At 48.4% G+C, this 19,900-nt stretch overlaps 1 protein-coding gene across 1 annotated transcript in view; it reads right to left on the bottom strand.

Moving 5' to 3' along the window:
• Positions 1-8,531: 8,531 nt before the first annotated feature.
• The window catches only part of LOC129696874 (probable methyltransferase-like protein 24), a 41,614-nt gene continuing 30,245 nt past the window's right edge, over positions 8,532-19,900 (bottom strand). Inside the window, exons 4-5 of the mRNA XM_055634950.1 lie at positions 17,133-17,361; positions 8,532-9,247 (exon numbers count right to left, since the gene is read on the bottom strand). Of these exons, the coding sequence (XP_055490925.1) occupies positions 8,927-9,247; positions 17,133-17,361 (550 nt within the window). The 3' untranslated portion in view covers positions 8,532-8,926. The remainder of the gene's footprint in view (positions 9,248-17,132; positions 17,362-19,900) is intronic.

Here is a 19,900-nt window from a genome sequence, read left to right as displayed (position 1 = left end):
CACGCTCCAAAGACGTGCGTGTTTGCAGGTTGAAGGTAGACAAAAGTGCTGGAGAAACTCAGCGGGTGCGGCAGCATCTATGGAGCGATGGAAATAGGCAACGTTTTGGGCCGAAACCCTTGGGTTTCGGCCCGAAACGTTGCCTATTTCCTTCACTCCATAGATGCTGCCGCACCCGCTGAGTTTCCTTGGGTTTCAGCCCGAAACGTTGCCTATTTCCTTCGCTGAGTTTCCTTGGGTTTCGGCCCGAAACGTTGCCTATTTCCTTTGCCCCATAGATGCTGCCGCACCCGCTGAGTTTCCTTGGGTTTCGGCCCGAAACGTTGCCTATTTCCTTCGCTCCATAGATGCAGCCGCACCCGCTGAGTTTCCTTGGGTTTCGGCCCGAAACGTTGCCTATTTCCTTCGCTCCATAGATGCTGCCGCACCCGCTGAGTTTCCTTGGGTTTCGGCCCGAAACGTTGCCTATTTCCTTCGCTCCATAGATGCTGCCGCACCCGCTGAGTTTTTCCAGCACTTTTGTCTACCTTCGATTTTCCAGCATCTGCAGTTCCTTCTTAAACACGTCTGGAGGTTAACTGGCTTGGTATAAATGTAATTTGTTCTCAGTCTGTGTCAACGTGTGGGGATCGCTGGTCGGCGCGGTTGGCCGAAGGGCCTGTTTCCACGCTGTACCTCTAAACTAAACTAAAAATTATAGTTGCAAACATTCACACAACGTGGAGTTTGGAACAGCAAGCTGGCAACGAGACCACATACCTCTCAGTGAAGTCTGGTCCTTGAAACGATGACAGTACTACAGATGTTGTAAATCTGAAATATCAATGCAAAATATGGACATGCTCAGCAGGACAAGCAGCTTGGAAGAGAGAAACTAAGTTAATATTTCAAGCTGTTTTCTTTTCATCTGAATAGGAATATATTACAGAACCTCATCACATCCCAATGTTTATTCTCTGACGGGGAGTGTTAACAATTTTTTCCTCTCTCGATACAACCCAGCAAGTTGAGTACTTCCAGCATTTTCTGTTTGGATAATGTGTACGGCTGAATGAACCAGCTAGAATAGAAACATAGAAACATAGACAATAGGTTCAGGAGTAGGCCATTCGGCCCTTCGAGCCTGCACCGCCATTCAATATGATCATGGCTGATCATTCCAACTCAGTATCCTGTACCTGCCTTCTCCCCATATCCCCTGATCCCTTTAGCCACATCTAATTCCCTCTTAAATATAGCCAATAAACTGGCCTCAACTACTTTCTGTGGCAGAGAATTCCACAGATTCACCACTCTCTGTGTGAAAAATATTTTTCTCATCTCAGTCCTAAAAGACTTCCCCCTTATCCTTAAACTGTGACCCCTTCGTCCTGGACTTCCCCAACATCGGGAACAATCTTCCTGCATCTAGCCTGTCCAACCCCTAAAGAATGTTGTACGTTTCTATAAGATCCCCCCTCAATCTTCTAAATTCTAGCGAGTACAAGCCGAGTCTATCCAGTCTGTCTTCATATGAAAGTCCTGCCATCCCGGGAATCAGTCTGGTGAACCTTCTCTGTACTCCCTCTATGGCAAGAATAGTATCTGGTACCTCATGTACGTGGAGCTCAAGTGGTTGAAACAACGGCCAGAGAGATACTGGCGTTCCCAGTTCTCCCGTAGAAATATTTAAATTATTTTTTATGCCGAATGATTAATAAGAATTTATTTTTTGACACTGGTGAACTGTGCTGGTCTAACACTTTAGCTGAATTAAAAGGGTCGTTTTTTTTGTTTTTTGTTATACTGTGCATCCTAATAAATGTACTTTTCTATGCCGTAATGCTTATGCACATGTGTGTGTGTGTGTGTCGAGGCACGTTTGTTCCACTGGCATGTTGGTTCCTAGCGTCAGTTTAAGGTTGACAGCATGAAAGGACAGAGTTCACAATTAAATGCCATGCAGTCCACTTTGGCAGAGAACAAAATACATTTTACAGAGGACAATTCCCCTTGAACTTTAATGCCCTTAAAACAAATGAGTTGAATTTTGTAAAACTCAAAGCTGCCAGAGCTTGTGGTCTGTATTGTTAATAATCGCTTGTGCACTATACATGACATTGGAAAGTCAGGCTGACTGCTTCTTTGTAATATGACCCAGATTCGAAGATCTTGACAGATCAGCCAGCATGGTGTCGTTTGTATGAAGTTATCCAGTGTGTAAAATCGTGAGAGGAATAGATCGGGTAGATAGGTGCATGTTAGGGATGGGTGACGTTTCGGGTCGAGACCCTTCTTCGGACTGAGTGTCAGTGGAAAGGGAGACTAGAGATGTAGACGGTGATGTGGAGAGATTTAGAACAAAGAGTAAAACAGTGACGGGACTCTTGAGATTTCCAGCATTCATTTCTCGTCATCTAACACGGACTGTCCTCAAACCCGCCACCATTCTGGGGCTCAAACAGACGATGATGAAATCCGCCAGGCAAGATCAGTGACCACCCCTGGTGTATAACGTGTGAACTCTGGGATTTGGTTCAATTGGTTCAAGTTTTACGGGGACTTTGCCAGGACTCGAGGGTGTGAGACATAGGGAGAGGTTGAGCAGGCTGGGCCTCTATTCCTTGGAGCGCAGGAGGATGAGGGCTGATTTTATAGAGGTGTACAACATAATGAGAGGAATAGATCGGGTAGATGCACAGAGTCTCTTGCCCAGAGTAGGGGAATCGAGGGCCAGAGAACATAGGTTTAAGGTGAAGGGGAAAAGGCTCATCAGCGTCTCTTCTTCCTGAGGAGACTGAAGAAGGTCCATCTGTCTCCTCAGATCCTGGTGAACTTCTACCGCTGCACCATCGAGAGCATCCTTACCAACTGCATCACAGTATGGTATGGCAACTGCTCTGTCTCTGACCGGAAGGCATTGCAGAGGGTGGTGAAAATTGCCCAACGCATCACCGGTTCCACGCTCCCCTCCATTGAGTCTGTCCAAAGCAAGCGCTGTCTGCGGAAGGCGCTCACCATCGCCAAGGACTGCTCTCACCCCAACCATGGACTGTTTACCCTCCTACCATCCGGGAGGCGCTACAGGTCTCTCCGTTGCCGAACCAGCAGGTCGAGGAACAGCTTCTTTCCGGCGGCTGTCACTCTACTAAACAACGTACCTCGGTGACTGCCAATCACCCCCCCTGGACACTTATTATTTTTTTTATTCAAATCATTTGCTATGTCGCTCTTCAAGGGAGATGCTAAGTGCATTTCGTTGTCTCTGTACTGTACACTGACAATGACAATTAAAATTGAATCTGAATCTGAATCTGAAAAGGCTCAATAGGAATCTGAGGGGTAGCTTTTTTACACAAAGGGCAGTGGGTGTATAGAACAAGCTGCCAGAGGAGGTAGTTGAGGCTGGGACTATCCCAATGTTTAAGAACGGTGGTGCAGCGGTAGAGTTTCTGCCTTACAGTGAATGCAGCGTTGGAGACCCGGGTTCGATCCTGACTACGGGTGCTGTCTGTACGGAGTTTGTACATTCTCCTTGTGATCTGCGTGGGTTTTCTCCGGGATCTTCGGTTTCCTCCCACACTCCAAATACGTCCAGGTTTATAGGTCAATTGGCTTTGGTAAAGATTGTAACTTGTCCCTAGTGTGTAAATAGTGCTTGTGTACGGGGTGATCGCTGGTCGGCACGGACTCAGTGAGCCGATGGGCCTGTTCCCGCCTAGTGCCTCTAAACTCGAAACTAAATCTGAAATTCCTTGCTTTTACATCTTTGTCGGACATGGATAGGTGACGTTTCAAGTCCAACGAAGGATCCCGACCCGAAACATCACCTATCCACGTTCTCCAGAGATGCTGATTTATCGCCATCACTTTGTGCTTCTGCGCAACTTCTAACCATTAATAGGTGTCAATATACATCTTCCTGCAAACTGAATGAAGCCTTGTAGGGAGATGCCTGGCAAAAGCATTGCTTTCCCAGATTGTACCCTTTGCCTGTGGTTTCACAGAAATCCCATTCCACTGGGATTAGACTTCCATGCACTCGTCTGCAATGGTTTACACTTTAAACCACTGCTGTGGGCGGGCAGGCGTGGAGCCAGATTCCACCTGAAATGAGCAAGAGATTTTGTACGGGTTGGATCTCAATCCTTGCTTTCTGACTCCAGGCAAAGTATACCCGTGTAGCCGAACAGTTGTGTCTTTATGTCCAAATGATTCACTGGAGATCTCAGTTCCCCGCTGTGCATCTGACCAGCTATTTGATTTAGTTTGGAGATGTAGCAAAGACACGGGCCCTTTAGCCCCATAAGTCCAGACGGTTGTACGGACACTCGTCGGCCTGCAGTTAGATCGGAGAACCAAGGAATTGTTTAGGCTTTCTTTTTAGACTTTTACAGATACAGCGTGGAAACAGGCCCTTCGGCCCACCGAGTCCGTGCTGACCACCGATCCCCGCACATTAACACTGTCACACCAACAATTTTTACCAAAGCCAATTAATCAACAAAACGTATACGTCTTTATAGACAATAGGTGCAGGAGTAGGCCATTCGGCCCTGCGAGCCAGCACCGCCATTCAATATGATCATGGCTGATCATCCCCAATCAGTACCCCGTTCCTGCCTTCTCCCCATAATCCTCTGACTCCACTATCTTTAAGAGCCCTATCTAGCTCTCTCTTGAAAGCATCCAGAGAACCGGCCTCCACCGCCCTCTGAGGCAGAGAATTCCACAGACTCACAACTCTCTGGGTGAAAAGTGTTTCCTCATCTCCGTTGTAAATGGCTTATTCCCCCTTATTCTTAAACTGTGTGACCCCTGGTTCTGGACTCCCCCAACATTGGGAACATGTCTCCTGCCTCTAGTGTGTCCAAGCCCTTAATAATCTTGTATGTTTCAATGAGATTCCCCCTCATCCTTCTAAACACCAGAGTGTACAAGCCCAGCCACTCCATTCTCTCAGTATATGACAGTCCCGACATCCCAGGAATTAACCTTGTAAACCTACGCTGCACTCCCTCAATAGCAAGAATGTCCTTCCTCAAATTAGGGAACTAAATCTGCACACAATACTCCAGGTGTGGTCTCACTAGGGCTCTGTACAACTGCAGAAGGACCTCTTTGCTCCTATACTCAATGTTGGTGTCTGTTTACCCTGAGAAATGAGTAATCCACTCCACAACATAGAGGCATGGAGTTATACAGCACGGAAGAGGGCCCTTCAGCCCAACTTGCCCATGCTAACCACTAACTCCATCTAACCTGATCCCATCTGGCCCATGTCCATCTTGGCCTTTCCTATCCATGTACCTCTCCTTTAAATACTATTATAGTACTTGTCTCATCTTATCTTCCCTGGCAGCTTGTTCCATGTGCCCACCACCCCCATGTGTGAAAAGATTGCCTCTCCGGTCCCCATCAAATTCGTGCCTCACATTTGATTGAAAGACGCAGCATGGAAACAGGCCCTTCGGCCCGCTGGGTCCAGGCTGACCATCGATCCCTCGGTTTGCACTAGTTCTATGTCATCCAGCTTTCTCATGAAACAAGCGGAGGAAGATTTACAGAGGGGCTGATTAACCTGCAAGCCTGGCTGGTGTGCGACATGTTGGTGGAAACCGGAGCACCCGGAGGAAACCCACGCGGTCACGAGGGGTGATGAACGTGCAAACTCCACGCAGTCAGCACCCGAGGTCAGGATGGAAACCGGGTCTCTGGCGCGGTGATCTCTCAGCTCCACCAGCTGCACCACCTGTGTGTCCAAGAAACACATTCTCCACATCTGCGATATTTACTTGTAAATGAAACAGGTTGAGATCAAAGAAAAGGAAAACAGGATGTCCAAAGGAATTTATTTATCTTTGGTTCCTTTCCGTAACGTGTTTATCAGATTCTCACCAATGTGGGTGAGTGTCGACACGGAGTCTCCCATTGCCACAACATAAGTCACACAGCACAGAAACAGGCCCTTCAGCCCAACGCACCCATTCACACCAACATGCCCCGTCCACACTAGTTCTGTTCGCCAGTGTTTGCCCCGTATCCCTAGAAGCCTTTCCTGTCCATGTACCTGTCCACATGTCTGTGAAATACTGTTCTATGTGGAATGGAGGATAGCTAATGTTATCCCATTTTTTTAAGAAAGGAGCGAGAGAGAAAACGGGGAATTACAGACCAGTTAGCCTGACTCCGGTGGTGGGAAAGATGCTGGAGTCAATTATTAAAGAGGTAATAATGGGGCATTTGGATAGCAGTAAAAGGATTAGTCCAAGTCAGCATGGATTTATGAAAGGGAAATCATGCTTGACTAATCTTCTGGAATTTTTTGAGGATGTGACAAGTAAAATGGATAAAGGGGAGCCAGTGGATGTAGTGTATCTAGACTTTCAGAAAGCCTTTGATAAGGTCCCACACGGGAGACTGGTGACTAAAATTAGAGCACATGCTATTGGGGGTAGGGTGTTGACATGGATAGAAAATTGGTTGGCAGACAAGAAGCAAAGAGTAGGAGTAAACGGGTCGTTTTCAGAATGGCAGGCAGTGGCGAGTGGAGTGCCGCAAGGCTCGATGTTGGGGCCACAACTGTTTACCATATATATTAATGATTTGGATGAGGGAATTAGGAGCAACACTAGCAAGTTTGCGGATGACACAAAGCTGGGTGGCAGTGTGAGCTGTGAAGAGGACGTTCGGAGGTTGCAGGGTGACCTGGACAGGTTGAGTGAGTGGGCAGATGCGAGGCAGATGCAGTATAATATAGATAAATGTGAGGTTATCCACTTTGGTGGCAAAAACAAGGGGGCAGATTATTATCTCAATGGGGTTAGGTTAGGTAAGGGGGGGGTGCAGCGAGACCTGGTCGTCCTTGTACACCGGTCACTGAAAGTTGGCGTGCAGGTACAGCAGGCAGTGAAGAAAGGTAATGGAATGTTGGCCTTCATAACAAGAGGATTTCAATATAGGAGCAGAGAGGTTCTTCTGCAGTTGTATAGGGTTCTGGTAAGACCACATCTGGAGTATTGTGTACAGTTTTGGTCTCCTAATTTGAGGAAGGACATCCTTGTGATTGAGGCAGTGCAGCGTAGGTTCACGAGATTGATCCCTGGGATGGCGGGACTGTCATATGAGGAAAGATTGAAAAGACTAGGCTTGTATTCACTGGAGTTTAGAAGGATGAGGGGGATTCTTATAGAAACATATAAAATCATAAAAGGACTGGACAAGCTAGATGCAGGAAAAATGTTCCCAATGTTGGGCGAGTCCAGAACCAGGGGCCACAGTCTTAGAATAAAGGGGAGGTCATTTAAGACTGAGGTGAGAAAAAACGTTTTCACCCAGAAAGTTGTGAATTTGTGGAATTCCCTGCCACAGAGGGCAGTGGAGACCAAGTCACTGGATGGATTTAAGAGAGAGAGTTAGATATAGCTCTAGGGGCTAGTGGAGTCAAGGGATATGGGGAGAAGGCAGGCACGGGTTATTGATTTTGGACGATCAGCCATGATCACAATGAATGGCGGTGCTGGCTCGAAGGGCCGAATGGCCTCCTCCTGCAACTATTATCTATGTTTCTAACTTCTGCCCCAGCTAAGTCTTCTAGCACCTCGTTCCATACACCCACCACCCTCTGTGTGAAAAAGTTGCCTTCATGTTCCCATTAAATCTTTCCCCTCTCATCTTAAACCTGTGCCCTCTGGTTTTTCCATTCCAAAACCTGGAAAAGTAAACCACCTACCACCCACTTCATGATTTTGTACACCTCTATAAGATCATCCCTCATCCTCCTGTGTTCCAAGGAATAAAGTCCCAGCCCAGCTCAACCTCTCCCTATAGCTCAGGGCGTTGAGTCCTGGCAACATCCTTGTGAATTCTTCCCCGCACCATTTCCAATTGTGGAAGGGAAGTGGGAAGTTGACTTTCCGCTTCAATGTGAAGGGTCCCGACCCCAAACACCGGATGTCCATTACGTCCACAGATACATCCTGACCCGCTGAGTTCCTTTATTTATAAATCTCCACATGAACGAATGATTTGGAAGACAAGTTAGATTTAACTCTTTGGTCTAAAGGAATCAAGGGATATGGGGGGAGAAGGCAGGAACGGGGTTCTGATGTTGGATGATCAGCCATGATCATATTGAATGGCGGTGCTGGCTCGAAGGGCCGAATGGCCTACTCCCTATTTTCTATGTTTCTATGAAATAAGCATCCAATGTAGCGACCAAGATCTTCCACTCGCCGAGCATTTATCTATTGAAAGGTTCAGTTCAGTTCATCGTCTCGTGTATCGAGGTACAACTAAACGCTTTTGTTGCGTGCTAACCAGTCAGCGGAAGGACAATACATGATTACAATCGAGACGTTTACAGTGTACAGATACACGATAAGGGAATAACGTTTAGTGCCAAGTAAAGCAGGTAAAATCCGATCAAAGGTTACACAAAAAAGCTGGGGAAACTCAGCGGGTGCAGCAGCATCTGTGGAGCGAAGGAAATAGGCAACGTTTCGGGCCGAAACCCCGAAGGGTTTCGGCCCGAAACGTTGCCTATTTCCTTCGCTCCATAGATGCTGCTGCACCCGCTGAGTTCCTCCAGCTTTTTTGTGTAACCACCAAAATCCGATCAAAGATAGTCCGAGGGTTACCAGTGAGGTAGATAGTAGCTCAGGACTGCTCTCTGGTTGTGGTGGGATGGTTCCGTTGCCTGATAACAGCTGGGAAGCTCTGGAGGTGTGTGCGTTTTTACATTTCTATACCTTTCGCCCGATGGGAGAGGGGAGAAGAGGGAGTGGCCGGGGTGCGACTGGTCCGTGATTGTGTTGCTGGCCTTGCCGAGGCAGCGTGAGGTGTAGATGGAACCGATGGAAGGGAGGTTGGTTTGATTGAGTCCACGTTGATTGTCGATGGTTGAAGGGAAGGTTTGGACTGGGCAACAAGCACCAAGGTCTGGAGTTCACCGCTGTGCCCACTGCGTGTTGACCCAGCTGAGAGTATAGCTGCTACTGGCATTGAACCCCTCCCGTTGCAGGAAGACCTGCGGCTTGCTCATGTTCTTGTAACTGCGGAAAAGCTTGAAGCCCCTGAGCTCGAGTTCCTTCAGGAGGCTGTACCAGTACCGCACCACGTCACTGTCAGTCCCGCCGACCTCGAAGCCAGCCCAGTGAAGGTGAACCGCCAGTACCAGCTGGCCAATGTCCTCCACCACATTCTCCAGGATCAGGTTCTCCAGGATCTTCCACTCCGCGCTCTCCACGTCGGCCTTCAGGACGTCAATCTGGGAAGAAGAGGCGGGATTATCGGCACGTGCGTTTTATAGTGAACAGGTCAAGAGTGTTTTACTGTCATGTGTCCCGAAACGGAACAATGAAATTCTAAATTATAAAAGGACAAACTGGACAAGCTAGATGCAGGAAAAATGTTCCCAATGTTGGGCGAGTCCAGAACCACGGGCCACACAGTCTTAGAATTTAGGGGAGGTCATTTAAGAGGTGAGAAAAAATCTGCCCACTCACTCAACCTGTCCAGGTCACCCTGCAACCTCCTAACATCCTCTTCACAGTTCCCACTGCCACCCAGCTTTGTGTCATCCGCAAACTTACTAGTGTTGCTCCTAATTCCCTCTTCCAAATCATTAATATATATGGTAAACAGTTGTGGCCCCAACACATGGAGCCTTGCGGCACTCCACTCGCCACTGCCTGCCATTGTGAAAAGGACCCGTTCACTCCTACTCTTTGCTTCCTTTTCTGCCAACCAATTTTCTATCCATGTCAACACCCTACCCCCAATACCATGTGCTCTAATTTTAGTCACCAGTCTCCCATGCGGAACCTTAGGCTTTCTGAAAGTCTAGATACACTACATCCACTACATCTACTGCTGTAGTGGCTTCATGTTCATTGGAGTTTAGAAGGATGAGAGGCAATCTTATAGAAACATATATAATTATAAAAGGATTGGAAAGCTAGATGCAGGAAAAATGTTCCCAATGTTGGGCGAGTCCAGAACCAGGGGCCACAGTCTAAGAATAAAGGGGAGGCCATTTAAGACTGAGGTGAGAAAAAACTTTTTCAAACAGAGAGTTGTGAATTTATGGAATTCCCGGCCACAGAGGGCAGTGGAGGCCAAGTCACTGGATGGATTTAAGAGAGAGTTAGATAGAGCTCTAGGGGCTGGTGGAGTCAAGGGGATATGGGGAGAAGGCAGGCACGGGTTATTGATAGGGGATGATCAGCCATGATCACAATGAATGGCGGTGCTGGCTCGAAGGGCCAAATGGCCTCCTCCTGCACCTATTGTCTATGTTTCTAAAGGGCCTGTCCCACTTTCACGACCTAATTCACGACCGCCACCGAGTTTGCCCTTGCCTCATACTCGCAGCAGGGTCGGCACGAGGTCGTAGGTGGGTCGTGATGCTAGTCGTAGGTACTCGTGGCATCAAGTAGGTCGGGGCGTTTTTCTAGCCTGATGAAAAATGTCCACGAGTAAAAAAGGTTGTGAATTAGGTCATGAAAGTGGGACAGGCCCTTTACCTGCAGCAGCACAAGAAAAGTAAACCTCGCACTCTGTAAAACCTGTAAAAAAAACTATTTTCTATGTTTCTATGAGTATCTGACATTATGAGAGGCAGATATAGGGTAGACAGTCACAACCTTTCTTCCCTGGAGGAAATATCAAATACTGCAGGCACAAAGTTTAAAGGAGATGCGCGGGGCACGTTATTTATTCAGAGGGTGGTGGGTGCCTGGAATGCCAGGGGTGGTGGTGGAGGCAGATGCAAGAGAGGCATGTAAGAGGCAGGGGATATGGGGAGAAGGCAGGAACGGGGTACTGATTGGGGACGATCAGCCATGATCACATTGAATGGCGGTGCTGGCTCGAAGGGCCGAATGGCCTACTCCTGCACCTGTTGTCTATTGCCTATTGTCAATCCTGGCTGATCACATTTTCCCTGTCGACCCCATTCACCTCCTGCCTTCTCCTCGTAACCCCTGGCACCCAACATAGTGTTGTAGACTTCTGCAAGGCACCTCCCACTGCATCAGGCTGAGATGTTAATAAAAACTAAGGCTCCTTCCAACTCATCAGCTTTCTCTTCTGATGTCTCCCTGTTTCCATGACAACGCCCCGTGCCGACTCGCCACAGCCTGTTAGCTGTGAGCTTGCAGAACTGGCGGTTCAGTATGAGTTCAGTTTATTGTCACGTGTACTGAGGTAGATCCTAAAATCATTCGATCTTAAGTGATAGGAGCGGAATTAGGCCATTCGGCCCATCAAGTCTACTCCACCATTCAATCACGGCTGATCTATCTCTCCCTCCTAACCCCATTCTCCTGCCTTCTCCCCATAACCCCTGACACCCGTACTAATCAAGAATCTATCTATCTCTGCCTGAAAGACATCCACTAACTTGGCCTCCTTGGCCTTGGGTAGCAATTAATTCCACAGATTCACCGCCCTCTGATTCAAGAAATTCCTCCTCGTCTCCTTCCTATCAGAATGTCCTTTAATTCTGAGGCTGTGCCCTCTAGTCCTAGACTCTCCCACTAGAGGAAACATCCTCTCCACATCCAGTCTATCCGGGCCTTTCACTATTCAGTAAGCACTCCAGCGAGCACAGGCCCAGTGCCGACAAACGCTCACATGATTACAATCAAACCAATCGTCCACAGTGTACAGATAAGAAGATGAGGAAAGTAAGAACTGTGGCTGTCGGAGTAGAGATCTAAAAGCGTGGAGCGATTGTAATATGTGATCGCAGATTTGGGCGAGCTCGCTATCTTGGAAGCAGGAGCATCAACAGGAAACAATTTCCCTCATTCCCGTCTCTTAAACACCACTATCGTATCTGCCCCCACCCATCCACCGCCCCTGGCAGCGCGTTCCAGGCACCCACCACCCTCTGTGTAATACTTCAGTCTGAGGAAGGGTCTCGACCCGAAACGTCGCTCCATAGATGCTGCCTCACCCGCTGAGTTTCTCCAGCATTTTTGTCTACCTTCCATTTTGACAGCACCTGCAGTTCTTTCTTAAACAACTAACCCTCTGTGTAATGATCTGCCCCGCACATCTCCTTTACGCTTTGCCTCTCATCTTAAAATAATGCCCTCTAGAATTCCACATTCTCATTATAGAACATAGAACACAGAACGGTACCCGCACAAGAACAGGCCCTTCCGCCCACAATGTGTGGGCAAATGTACTAACCCTTATCTGCCTGTACATGATCCACATCCCTCCATTCCCTGCGTATCCATGTGCCTATCCAAAAGCCTCTTAAATGCCTCTCTCAATAGACAATAGACAATAGGTGCAGGAGGAGGCCATTTGGATCTTCCAGCCAGCACCGCCATTCAATGTGATCATGGCTGATCGTCCCCAATCAGTACCCCGTTCCTGCCTTCTCCCCATATCCCCTGACTCCGCTATTTTTAAGAGCCCTATCCAGCTCTCTCTTGAAAGCATCCAGAGAACCAGCCTCCACCGCCCTCTGATGCAGAGAATTCCACAGACTCACCACTCTCTGTGAGAAAACGTGTTTCCTCGTCTCCGTTCTAAATGGCTTACTCCTTATTCTTAAACTGTGTGGCCCCTGGTTCTGGACTCACTCAACATCGGGAACATGTTTCCTGCCTCTAGCATGTCCAAACCCTTAACAATCGTATATGTTTCTATGAGATTCCCTCTCATTCTTCTAAGCATCATATTCGGCACGGACATTGTGGGCCGAAGGGCCTGTTCTCTCTTTTATCTCTGGCAGTCAGGGGTGAAAGATCCACTCCAAGGTGTGGACAGACATGCAGGCAGACTCTACAATGCAACACCTGGAGAGCACGGTGGCGCAGCGGTAGAGTTGCTGCCTCACAGCGCCAGAGACCCGGGTTCCATCCTGACCACGGGTGCTGCCTGTACGCAGTTTGTACCTTCTCCCCGTGACCCGCGTGCGTGGGTTTTCTCCGGCTGCTTCTGATGGGCGTTTGATGTGCGTTTGACACCACTGGGCCTGTACTCGCTGGAGTTTAGAAGGTTGAGGGGGGACCTCATTGAAACTTGGAGAATAGTGAAAGGCCTGGATAGAGTAGATGTGGAGAGGATGTTTCCACTAGTGGGAGAGTCTAGGACCAGACGTCACAGCCTCAGAATTAAAGGGCGCTCTTTTAGAAAAGAAGTGAGGAGGAACTTCTTTAGTCAGAGAGTAGTGAATCTGTGAAACTCATTGCCACAGACGGCTGTGGAGGCCAAGTCAGTGGATATTTTTAAGGCAGAGATAGACAGATTCTTGATTAGAATGAGTGTCAAGGGTTATGGGGAAAAGGCAGGAGAATGGGATTAGGAGGCAGAGATCAGCCATGATTGAATGGCGGAGTAGACTCGACGGGCCGAATGGCCTAATTCTACTCCTACAACTTGTGAACTTGCGAACGTGTTCAAGAATCTCAGCCTTATCGGCTATATTTAAGAGGGCGTTAGATGTGGCCCTTGTGGCTAAAGGGATCAGGGGGTATGGAGAGAAGGCAGGTACAGGATACTGAGTTGGATGATCAGCCATGATCATGTTGAATGGCGGTGCAGGCTCGATGGGCTGAATGGCCTACTCCTGCACCTATTTTCTATGTTTCTACGTTAAAATGATCCACTGACTTGGTTATAACCTCAGCATTAAAGGAAGTATCTTAATGAAGATGAGGAGGAATTTTTTTTAGCAAGAGAGCGATGAATCCGTGGAACGCATTGCCACAGACAGCTGTGGAGGCCAAGTCAATGGATATTTTTAAGGCTGTGATAGATAGATTATTGATCAGTGCGGGTGTCAGGGGTTATGGGGAGAAGGCAGGAGAATGGGGTTAGGAGGGAGAGATAGATCAGCTATGAATGAATGGCGGAGTAAACCTGATGGGCCGAATGGCCTAATTCCGCTCCTATCATTCATGATATTGGGAACTTGGGAACTTGTATTCAAGAATCTGTCAATCTCAGCCTTAAAATGATCCACTGACTTGGTCTCCACAGCTACTTGGTCTCTGTGGGTAGCTACATGCGATACTCAGCGGGTCCCGCCATAGGTTTTGTGGAAGGTAAGCACAAAATGCTGGAGTAACTCAGCGGGACAGGCAGCATCTCTGGAGAGAAGTTCCCGAAACGTCACCCATTCCTTCTCTCCAGAGATGCTGCCTGTCCCGCTGAGTTGCTCCAGCATTTTGTGTCTACCTTCGATTTAAACCAGCAAATGTGAAGTTTTTCCCCACACGTTAGGTTTTATGTACATGGATAGGGACAGGTTTGGGGGAATGTGGACTTAGTTGCAGGCAGGTGGGACTAGTGTAAATGGGACATGTTGGCCGATGTGGGCAAGTTGGGCCGAAGGGCCTGTTTTCACCCTGTGTCACTCTAAGACTCTCCCCTCTCATTTTAGAAAAACAGCATGGAAACAGGCCCTTCAGCCCACCTAGTCCATGCTGGCTTTTGTTGTATGACTGGAAGGGAAAAATAATTTAGTTGACGACAATAAATGAAATCACATCAAATCAAATCCCGTACACTAACTCTATCCTAGACACTAGGGAACAATTTACAATTTTTTTTTAACAAAAGCCAATGAACCTACAAACCCCAGTCTGAAGAAGGGTTTCGGCCCGAAACGTCGCCTATCTCCTTCGCTCCATAGATGCTGCTGCACCCGCTGAGTTTCTCCAGCATTTTTGTCTACCTTCGATCTTCCAGCATCTGCAGTTCCTTCTTGGACCTACAAACCTGCACGTCTTTGGAGTGTGGGAGGAAACCGGAGCACCCGGAGAAAACCCACGCAGGTCACGGGGAGAAGGTACAAACTCCGTACAGACAGCGCCCGTAGTCAGGATGAAACCCGGGTCTCTGGTGCTGTGAGGCAGCAACTCTACCGCTGCACCACCGTGCCGCTCATATTATGTACTGACTATACATATATTGTCATTATACACTGTTTGCTCTGCTGCCGTCTTTATAAGGTCTTTTGGCACTTTCTCTGGTTCTAGAAAGATCTATTTCCCTCTTGAAGGAAATACAAGACTAGGCTTGTATTCACTGGAGTTTAGAAGGATGAGGGGGAGGGGGGGATCTTATAGAAACATATACAATTATAAAAGGACTGGACAAGCTAGATGCAGGAAAAATGTTCCCAATGTTGGGCGAGTCCAGAACCAGGGGCCACACAGTCTTAGAATTAAAGGGGAGGTCATTTAAGACTGAGGTGAGAAAAAAACTTTGTGGAATTCCCTGCCACAGAGGGCAGTGGAGGCCAAGTCACTGGATGGATTTAAGAGAGAGTTAGATAGGGGCTAGTGGAGTCAAGGGATATGGGGAGAAGGCAGGCACGGGTTATTGATAGGGGACGATCAGCCATTATCACAGTGAATGGTGGTGCCGGCTCGAAGGGCCGAATGGCCTCCTCTTGCACCTATTTTTAATGTTTCTATGTTGAACAATTGTTCACCCTATTCCATAAGGAGTTTATCTATGTCTATGTTTCTATGTATCCTCTGTGTGATTCCATAAAACGACCGCACTCTGGTGAGATATGTTTATGACTGTTAATAAATAGCTTGTTTTCAAAGTTGAGCCCCAGCCAACATGGCGATTCTAAACTGAACGTATTGAAGCGTTTTCACAAGGGCCATCTGGAAGGGTAAAGCTTAACGAGTCAACGTTTATGTGTCGCGTCCTCCCGCCAAGAGTGCGTTGAGGCCCAGACGATGTTAGTTAGATTCTGAGACCGCAAGAAATTGCAGCGAATTGTGGACGCTGGCAGCCCAGACCATCACACAAACCAACCTCCCTTCCATTGACTCCATCTACACCTCACGCTGCCTCGGCAAGGCCAGCAGCATCATCAAGGACCAGTCTCACCCCGGCCACTCCCTCTTCTCCCCTCCCCCATCGGGCAAGAGGTACAGAAGTGTGAAAACGCACACCTCCAGATTCAGGGACAGTTTCTTCCCAGCTGTTATCAGGCAACTGAACTATCCTACCACAACCAGAGAGTGGCCCTGACCTCTCATCTACCTCATTGGAGGCCCTCGCACTATCTTTAATTGGACTAAACGTAATGCCCCTGTCCCACTTAGGAAACCTGAACGGAAACCTCTGGAGACGTTGCGCCCCACCCAAGGTTTCCGTGCGGTTCCCGGAGGGTTTTGTCAGTCTCCCTTCCTGCTTCCACTACCTGCAACCTCCGGCAACCACCTGCAACCTCCGGGAACCGCACGGAAACCTTGGGTGGGGCGCAAAGTCTCCAGAGGTTTCCGTTCAGGTTTCCTAAGTGGAACAGGTGCATTTACTCCCTTTATTCTGTATCTGTACACTGTGGGCGGCTCGATTGTAATCATGTATTGTCTTTCCACTGACTGGTTAGCACGCAACAAAAGCTTTTCACTGTACCTCGGTACACGTGACAATAAACTGAACTGAATTAAACTAAACTAAAATAAAGTATTTTCTCAGCCATTATCAGGCAACTGAACCATCCTACCAACGAGTAGGCAACAGCCCTGAGCTACTACCTCCCTCATTGAAGACCCTCGGACTATCTTTAGTCGTAGTTTATCGTAGTCAAAGGTTATTGGCTGCAACCTTCCCTCCATTGATGAACTGTACACTGCAAGGGCCAGGAAGCGAGCGGGCAAGATCATCTCTGACCCCTCTCACCCTGGCCACAAACTCTTTGAATCACTTCCCTCTGGAAGGCGACTCCGGACTGTCAAAGCTGCCACAGCCAGACATAAAAACAGCTTTTTTTTCACAAGTAGTTGCTCTACTCAATAACCATAAATCTGTAGCCTCCTTGTGTTCTGGTATTTAATTTAATTCACGTATTTAATCGATAATGTTTTATTATTAATGTTTAATGTTTTATGTGTCATTCCTAACTGTCACTATCTGTCATGTTGTCACTTGCGGGCGGAGCACCAAGGCAAATTCCTTGTATGTGAATACTTGGCCAATAAACGTATTAGTTTGTTCATTTATTCAGTGTACTGGACTTTATCTTGCACTAAACGTTACTCATGTTATACCCTTTATCATGTATCTATACACTGTGGAGAGGGAGTGAGGGAGAGGGAGTAAGAGAGAGAGAGGGAGCAAGAGGGGGGGAGAGTGAGTCTGTGGGCCAGCTGCCCTCTCACCTTGCTGTGCCCGAAGCGTTGCATGATGACGGCCAGCTTCTTGGTGGAGACGGCTCGGTGGTGGTCGTTGCTGGAGGGGTTGGGCTCTCTCCAGTCGAGGGCGAGGCGGTGGTGCCAGTATCCCTGGCTCTGCTGAAGGTGAGCCTCCCGCACGCTCGGATCCAGGTAGTGCACCTCGCAGCCAGCCCTGGACATCCCCTCCTCAAAGCTCCTATCTCCACTCCGCAGCCTGAAGGCAAGAGGCACAAAGCCGGGTGAGATCATGCCCACAGTGGTGCCTGTAGTAGCCATTTAGCTTAACTCAGTACATCTATCCATACTATTACTAACTAAAACTCTCATCTTGACCACTTCCTGTCTACGTTGTAAATAAATTTGCGCAAAAACACTACCCTATATCGCTATGATTTTTTAGCCATCTTACTCACCGTCCTCCTCTCCTCCAACCGCCACAAGGTTTTTTCCGATCGGTGAAATAATAAAAAAGTTATGAATGTTTAAAAAATCATGAGGTCAGCTGATTGGTCTTCTCGCCTGTCAGTCACCGTGGTGAAGGTCACAGCCCTTCCAGAGGCCCAGGATTAAAAAGCCCCGGAGGCCGGACGTGAGTCAGTCACTCTGGAAGAACGTGAGTGAGAGTTGAGTCCAGAACTGTGAGTCTACGCTGTGAGTGAACTGAAATGTGAGACTGCACTGTGCTTGAAATGGAAATGAAGTGGGTTGTTTGGCCTGCACTGTGCTGAAATGGAAATGAAATGAGTTGTTTGGCCTGCACTGTGCTTGAAATGGAAATGGAAATGGAAATCTACCTGAAACCACTCATTTCGGCCCACAAGGCCCCTTATAGCCCAGTCCCTTTTGCCTAAAATGCCCATATTAGCCCTGGAATGGCTAATACGGCTAAAAAGGCCCGCGCCAGGCCAGGAAAACTCCAGAAAAAGTGCCTTTCACTGAGATGGAGAGAGAGGGAAAGCAAGGGCTATCTGAAGTTAGAGAAGTCAATGTTCATACCGGCAGGGTGTAAACTGCCCAAGCGAAATATGAGGTGCTGTTCCTCCAATTTGCGCTGGGCCTCACTCTGACAATGGAGGAGGCCCAGGACAGAAAGGTCAGATTGGGAATGGGAGGGGGAGGTGAAGTGCTGGGCCACCAGGAGATCAGGTTGGTTAATGCGGACCGAGCGGAGGTGTTCAGCAAAACGATCGCCGAGCCTGCGCTTGGTCTTGCCGATGTAAAGAAGTTGACACCAGGAACAGCGGATACAGTAGATGAGGTTGGAGGAGGTGCAAGAAGGCAGGAAAATTGGAATAGGAGGGAGAGAACAGCCATGATTGAATGGCAGAATAGACTCGATGGGCCAAATGGCATAATTCTGCTAAAACCTGTGGAGGCAATGAGTTGCAGGTGAAAAAAACATCATTTGTAGGTTCAATATGATAGTGGAATTTGTAAGCTTTCAGATAGAGACAATGTGAAGTTTGGAAGGATGAGGGGGAAACTCATTGAAACTTACCGAATAGTGAAAGGCCTGGATAGAGTGGATGTGGAGAGGATGTTTCCACTAGTGGGAGAGTCTAGGACCAGAGGGCACAGCCTCAGAATTAACGGACGTTCCTTTAGGAGGGAGATGAGGAGGAATTTCTTTAGTCAGAGGGTGGTGAATCTGTGGGATTCATTGCCACAGACGGCTGTGGAGGCCAAGTCAATGAATATTTTTAAGGCAGAGATAGATAGATTCTTGATTAGTACAAGTGTCAGGGGTTATGGGGAGAAGGCAGGATAATGGGGTTGAGGGGGAAGGATAGGTCAGCCATGATTGAATGGTGGAGTAGACTTGATGGGCCGAATGGCTTAATTCTACTCCTATCACTCAAAATCATGGAAGTGCAAGAAAAGAATGAATAGAATGCCTTTTATTGTCATTTAAACAGCTTGGTTTGAACAACATTGCATTTTCTACAGTCTTAACATTACAAAAAAAAACCAAGACACACACTTAACACAATTTACACAACCATCCATCACAGTGAATCTCCAACACCTCCTCACTGTGATGGAAGTCAAAGTCTTATCTCTTCCCTTTGTTCTTCTCCCGCGGTCCAGCAGTCCAACTGCAGCGTCGAGGCGACTGGGGCTCCCGATGTTAAAGCCCCCTGCGGGCGATGGTAAATCTCGCGGCCGTTTAATCCGCGCCGGGCGATGTTAGGCCCCGCTCCGAGTCCTTTAAACCCCGCGCTCCCGGCGGGAGAAGTTGCCGTTGCGGGAGCTCCGGAAAGCGGTCTCCCACCAGGGACCCGCGAGCTCCCGATGTTACCGTCCACCGGGCCTGCGGCCGGTGTCTCCGATGCACCGGAGTCGGGTCACAGCCGCGCGCCACCACAGCTCTCCCCGCTCCGAAGTCGGCCAGCTCCGCGATGGCGAGTCCGCAGGCTCCGCGACTGGAGGCCCCAGGTTGGTCCCGACCAGAGGCTGCCGCCGGCTCCATGATGTTAGGCCCAAAGACATCGGAGACCCGACAGGGAACAAGTCCGGGTCCCCGTACAGGGAGGAGATTAAACGGTTTCCCCACCCCCCCCCCCCCCCCCCCACCCACATATACACAGCTAAAAAATTAATTAAAACTAGAATCAAAACATACATTTAACGAGACAAAAATTAAAAAAAGACAGGCGGACTGCAGTCGAGCCACTGCCGTTAGGCACCGCCACACTCCACACCTAGAGGGGTAAGCATCATGTACAGACACATGAGCTCACTTTAACTTGGCC

This window comes from Leucoraja erinacea, chromosome 5 (assembly GCF_028641065.1).
Source record: "Leucoraja erinacea ecotype New England chromosome 5, Leri_hhj_1, whole genome shotgun sequence".
NCBI classification, from domain to species: Eukaryota; Metazoa; Chordata; class Chondrichthyes; order Rajiformes; family Rajidae; genus Leucoraja; species Leucoraja erinaceus.
This window is presented reverse-complemented; position numbering and strand designations above follow the sequence as displayed.